Genomic DNA, 6,174 nt, shown 5'->3' with positions numbered 1-6,174 from the left:
AAATACTAGCAATGCTTGAATATGCCAGTAATAGTCAGTGTTCTCAGCGGCTTCAGCCAACATGAAGTTATCAAAGCCATTGATTTCTATGTTCTTGCATTAATGTAAGAGAAGAACTAATGTGGAAAGACACAAATTCAGTGGTTTCTGTCTGCAATATTTTGCCAGATGAGTACTTTGGCAGAGTGTTTTATTTTACAGTATCCCTTATATGGGGCATCTTTGTTCGAGGTGTAACAGAACCTGACATCTGAATCCGCTTTGTTCCCAGGAGTGCTGTGGGATCAGGTAACTGTAGCCATCTCCTGGTTACCCTGGGGTGAAACCCAGGGAGACTTCTTTCATCAGCTGAAGTCCATCCTACAGGAGCTATTCTTCTCCACTCGAGTTTTGTCCCTGCGGACACTGCTCTCAGCAAGCTTTTCCAGGAGAGCATCCCGCCGAGCACCGGCCCCGGCCCGCTGCGGCAGGAGGGACGCTGAGAGGAGAGCAGAAGTTCAGCACCACGGCCAGCGCCTGGCGCCCCCCGGCCGCCGGCGGGCAGGACTCGGCAGCGAGCAGCTCGGAGGGAGCGGCAAGGGGGTGCTCCTGCCTCGGTGTCTCGCTTTCTTATGGGGACCTGCAGGCAAAGCGAAGGTCAAAGCATGATATTTGACCTCCCGTACTATATTTTAAGGCGAGGGAAGGACAAAGCTGTTTCACTGACGCAAATGGAATAGAACATGCTCTTCTGTGTTACCACCATGCTCTTCACCGAGTGAGAGGCTGGAAGCCATTTCTGCAGCAACAGTGGGTTTACATTTTTTTCTTGGAGTAAGTGGCAAAAATCGCCCGTGTGCTGAGAGCAAGAGCAACGTTGCTTTATTACCAGATCTAGGGTTAAATTAAGGAGCTGAAAGAGAAAAGGTATAGAGTGGAGTAAGTGACACACTATGTTCAAAAAGATCCATTCTATATTTCACCCCAACTCCCAGCGAAGAAATGTGACAGATGACATCCCTTACTGTGATGGCACAGGCTCTGCAGTGAGGCTGATCCGCAGCACTTCTATGTACCTCCTTGGAGGTGATCAGGAAAAAGTTAGTGAACCACTGAAAAAAAGCAGAAGTACAACCAGCATTGACTCTTGCTTCCAGCCAAAAGAGGAAGACAAAGACTGGATGTACTCTAAGACTCAGGACTGCTTGAAGTACTTACAGGACCTGTTAGCATTAAGGAAAAAATATCTTGACCACATCAATAACTTGAAATCCATGCGTATGGCTGCAGAGTCCCCAGCAGCCACAACGTCTTGTAAGCCTGGAAAGAAATCCTTTCTTCCACTTCCTTCCAAAGAGTCTTCTAAGGTAATTCCTAAGAACTTTTGCCATGGTCCTAAGCCATGAAGCAGTTGGGTGTATGACCCGTGTTGATTTTCTCCCTTTATTGGTCTCAGCTTTATTGTTACATCAGTTGAAATGCTGCTAAAGACCTTGAGATTCTTTCCAAGTGGTGTGAAATTAGGTATGAATGACTGGGCATGGAAAGAAATGTATCTGCCTCTGCTTGTGTGAGGGGAGAGTAAATAAGAGAAGAGGTATTGAGAGTGTGGGAAGTCTATGAAAACATGCTATGAAAAAGCAAGCTGTTGTCTCAGTATTCTGACAAACTACTTGAGTGCCTCAGGCTTCCCCACAGTGGTTATGTATAGCAGTTAATGAGTGACAAGAAAAGCAACCCCTAGGTTTACTGGCAGCCTTTTTCTTGGCATACAATTCCTCACACAAAATAATTGCAAATTCATTGAAGGGAACAGGATATTTTCTGACTGGTCAGATAGTTTATCAGTGCTGTATTTAGCATCAGGGCAAGCTCTACTGACAGGCTGTAGAGTTCTTAAGGGTTCCTTTCTCTCTTCGTCAATAAGTTGACAGAAACCCTGTGTTGCTATGATACCCCTAAAATAAAATGGAGACATCACTGTTAGTGCAGATTATTTGCAGGTATCCTAAAGAGAAGAGCATGACAAAGCTTTCTCCTGGTTGTAGTTTATAGATTGTGTGTCACCAAACAGTCATTAATTTGACTCTGGACTTGATTCAGTGAGGAAAAAGGCTTGCAGCAGGTGTGGTGATACGTTTAGGTGACACAGGATCACGGGTCACACAATGCATTGGGTTGGAAGGGACCCTCAAGGATCAACTTGTCCAACCCTGCTGCAGGGAGCAGGGACACCTCCAACTAGATCAGGCTGCCCAGGGCCACATCAGGTTTGACGTTAAATGTCTCCAGGGATGGGGCCTCAACCACACCCCTGGGTAACCTGTTCCAGTATTTTACCTCTCATTGAAAACAACTTCTCCCTTATGTCCAAACTAAAGCTACTCTGCTCCAGTTTAAAACCATTACCCCTCCCTTGTCCTATCACTACAAGCACTTCTATGCTGTGTTTGCCCAACCTTCCTGTAGTTCCTCTTCAGGCACTGAAATGTAGTTATAACATCTCCCTGGAGCCTTCTTTCCCACTGAACAGCTCCAACTTTCTCAGTCTGTCCTTGTAAGACAGGTGCTCAAGCCCTTTGATCACCTTTGTGGCCCTTCTCTGTCCTTCTTGTGTGGGGACCCCCAGAGCTGGACACACTACTCCAGGTGAGGTCTGACCAGAGCTTAGTAGGGTGGCAGAATCACCCCCTCCATCTGTTAGCCATGCTTCTGTTGTTGCAGCCCAGGATGTGATTGGCCTGCTGGGATGCAAGTGAGCATTGTTGGCTCATGTCCAGCTTCTCCTCTACCAGTATCACCAAGTCCTTGTGTGCAGGGCTGCTTTCAATGTCGTCATCCCCCAGCCCCCCCAGCAACTGAGGATTGCCCTGACCCAGGATGAAAGACCTTGCATTTTACCTTATTCAGATTCTCCTTTGCCCTCTTCTCCAGCCTGTCTAGGTCAAGAGCATAAGCAAGACTTTGACAGCAGACTCATAGGTTACCCACTGAAGTCTTTAAACTGGATAATAATGGGGGGGTGGGAAGAAGAGATCTATGTCTGACCTACGGATTAGGCCAGGCATGCTTTTCCAAACAATTGTTTGCACATTTAGGTGTTCAGAATCCCAGAATGCAGGGGTTGGAAGGGACACCTGGGCATCATCTAACCCAGGTCACCTGCTAAAGCAGGATCACCTAGATCAGGTTTCACAGGAACACATCCAGGCAGGTTTTAGAAGTCTCCAGAGGAGACTCCACAGATTCTCCATGGAGCCTGTATCAGTGCTCCATCACCCTGGAGGTAAAGAAGTTTTCCCTTACATTTAAGTGTAACTCCTTGTGTTCTAGCTAGTGCCTGTTGTCCCTTGCCCTGTCACTGGACACCACTGGAAAGAGACTGGCCCCATACTCTTGACACCTGCCCTTTAAATGCTCATAAGCACTGAAGCTTATGAAGCTTGTTGGAGCTGAGTTGTGCTGCAGGCTTTGCTTAGCTGAAGGAGAAGGCTCCCATGTTCAGGAATAAATAGCACATTTTTTTGTGATTCCACATTTGGAGACCTGTTCAATCAGTGGGATATTTTATTTGGCTTTGATAGGCTTGATGTCATCTTAAGGCTTTGAGGGGTGTCTCTTAAAAGCTAGGCATAATAGTAGGAAACAATACTCAGCTCAGGGAGCTGGAGAAGAATGGTTTTTATGAAGACATCGCTATTTAGGGCCAGGGAGACATCCAAATGGTGTGACTGAGGTATAGGAGAGGGGCTTGGTGGGGCCAGATGCCAGGAGATGAATCTCAACACTGTAGATACAGTCTGTGAACTGGCTGTGCACTGCCACACAAAGACTGGCTTCAGACAGGGGAGATTTACAGCATACCAATCCCCTGATGAGCTGAGCAGTGATGGAGTGGAGCAGTACATGACTAACCATCAGCTGAGTGGGAAGAAATGGGTGCAAAAAGATACTAAAGCTGTGGATCAGGAGGCTGGGATATAGATTCTGCACACCCAGGCTCCATGCAGGTTTGTGAATCTGAGATTTGCCACTGAAAATGCCACTTACTCAAAATGGCAAAAGCTTAACTTGGATTTGGCAAGCAAGTGAATCTCCCACAGAGCAAGGCTAAGAATGATGTCATCTGACTGTGGCCAGCTAGTCCTCGCATACAGACAGCCCTGATACTGGCTGGCAACCTAACTGTGTGAGCTGTCCCCTTAAGGACAGACAGGGACAGCAGCAGAATATGCCACCCATATGAGTCATTCTTGCCCACACAAATGGCAGGGTCACAGCTCTACAGGGCCCTGGCTTTACAGAGATTAGGAAGAGATCATGAAGACTTCTAGGACAGCCAGAATACCCTGCTGCCTAACTGCACATCTTATGCCCACAGTTGGCAAGGTTTGTCTGATCACCAGGCTCGAGTACCTGTTTGTGTCAAACTCCCTGTCAGTGGAAAGTCACTTTTTTCTCCTACCTGTTACATGGTGAATGGGAAGGTACTTGGTCCAGACAACCCTGTCCTCTTAGCAGCTTTAATCCAAAGAGTCCTGAGACCTGGACTACAGACTGGCAGTGGATTCACAATCCACCCCTTGGGTCTAGTGAGAGAAAAGCACAGGGAGGTGGATCAGGTGCTGGAAGCACATAGGAATGTCTTTAAAAGCCTTCTAACCAATAAGGGTTTAGTCATAATAGCAGTCACTATTTTCAGTACATGTGTGGTAGCAGCTATCTTTTAGCACTTCTGAGGATGCCAATCAACCCATAATGTCAGGAAGGCAATAAGCTAGCTCATCTTTTTGCCTTCACAGAGCAGGGAACAAGCTGCTCCCTTCAGAGATGTGATGGCAGTATGTATCCTTTGCTTGCAGGTTTGAAACCCAAGGTAGCAATTCTCTGACTTGGTATTGCTGCCCTGCAGTACACCTGGCTTGGGCTGGCAGGGAAAATAGATGGCTCTTCATTAGGCAGAGCCTGGCAGCAAGCATTCATCCCATATGGACCTGCAGAATTGCTAAGCGAGGCTTTCTGACTGCTTCAGCACTTATAGACAAGCATTTGCTTTGCTATCAAGACAGGCTGCTAATTTTAACCCCCCCTGGCTTTCCTGTGGGGATTGTCACAGTGTTGAATGAGTCATATTTTAGCACACACGGTCCTTTTCCATTTCAAAAGAGACTTCAGCAGTTTAGATCTGGATTCCTTTCACCTAACCTAGGCATTTTAATAAGGTGCTTAAATTAGTAACCAAGTTACCTCACAATCCCTTTGCAGCAAAGAAAAAGATCTGCCTGCAGAGGGGAATTCAGCCTACCTAAGGCCTGACTCATCTTCTGAAGACACCAGAGCCCTGCATTAATTACAGAAGGACCCCTGCATGACTGCATTTGCTCTGTGTGTCTCATTAGGTGCCCACTGCTAGGTAGAATAAATTTAGCCACAAAGCCCAGCTGTCACTTAGCCATCTAATTAAATGGCCTGATAGGGGAATTCTGAAGGATTTTGTAACACCTGGCTAGCAGTGCTCAAGTAGAAGACGTTTAGTGTGGAGGATGTGACAAGATGGACGTTTGCTGGACTGCTGGTTTGCTTTCTTTGGTGACAGCCAAGCAGCTTGGACCTGTGGGCTTTTCTGACAGCTGCAAGTGTGGAATGAAATACAACTCTTGCAGCTCATTAAGAAGCCATTGTGCCCAACCTTTTTTTCTCCCTATCTGACCAACAGGCATCCATGGAAAGAAAGGGCCCACAGTCCAGTTCAGATGTAAGAGAAGCAATGGCTTTCTTCGACTCGGTTATTGCCGACTTGGATTCGGAGACGCGGCGGAGAGTTCCTGAGGCGGAGCTGCCAAATGTGGATGTTGATGTTGATGGTGCAGTATCAAGCAGACAAAACAGGATTAGGTTTGGTGGGCAGAGTGTAGAGGGAGGAGTGGCATTGTAAGAATATGCCTATTTAATGAACACAGCTTTCCTCCACATCTTTCTTCCCAAATCTGGAACCATTGGAATGGAATGGAATGGAATGGAATGGAATGGAATGGAATAGAATAGAATAGAATAGAATAGAATAGAATAGAATAGAATAGAATAGAATAGGACAGAATTAACCAGGTTGGAAAAGACCTTGGACATCATTGAGTCCAACCTATCACCCAACACCATCTAACTAACTAAACCATGGCACCAAGTGCCTCAGCCAGG

The 6,174-nt window shown here is 46.6% G+C and overlaps 1 protein-coding gene across 1 annotated transcript in view; it reads left to right on the top strand.

Moving 5' to 3' along the window:
- The first annotated feature begins 932 nt into the window (after positions 1-932).
- The window catches only part of C7H13orf42 (chromosome 7 C13orf42 homolog), a 6,566-nt gene continuing 1,324 nt past the window's right edge, over positions 933-6,174 (top strand). The window contains exons 1-2 of the mRNA XM_054163158.1: positions 933-1,346; positions 5,696-5,843. Of these exons, the coding sequence (XP_054019133.1) occupies positions 933-1,346; positions 5,696-5,843 (562 nt within the window). The remainder of the gene's footprint in view (positions 1,347-5,695; positions 5,844-6,174) is intronic.

This window comes from Dryobates pubescens, chromosome 7 (assembly GCF_014839835.1).
Source record: "Dryobates pubescens isolate bDryPub1 chromosome 7, bDryPub1.pri, whole genome shotgun sequence".
NCBI classification, from domain to species: domain Eukaryota; kingdom Metazoa; phylum Chordata; class Aves; order Piciformes; family Picidae; genus Dryobates; species Dryobates pubescens.
This window is presented reverse-complemented; position numbering and strand designations above follow the sequence as displayed.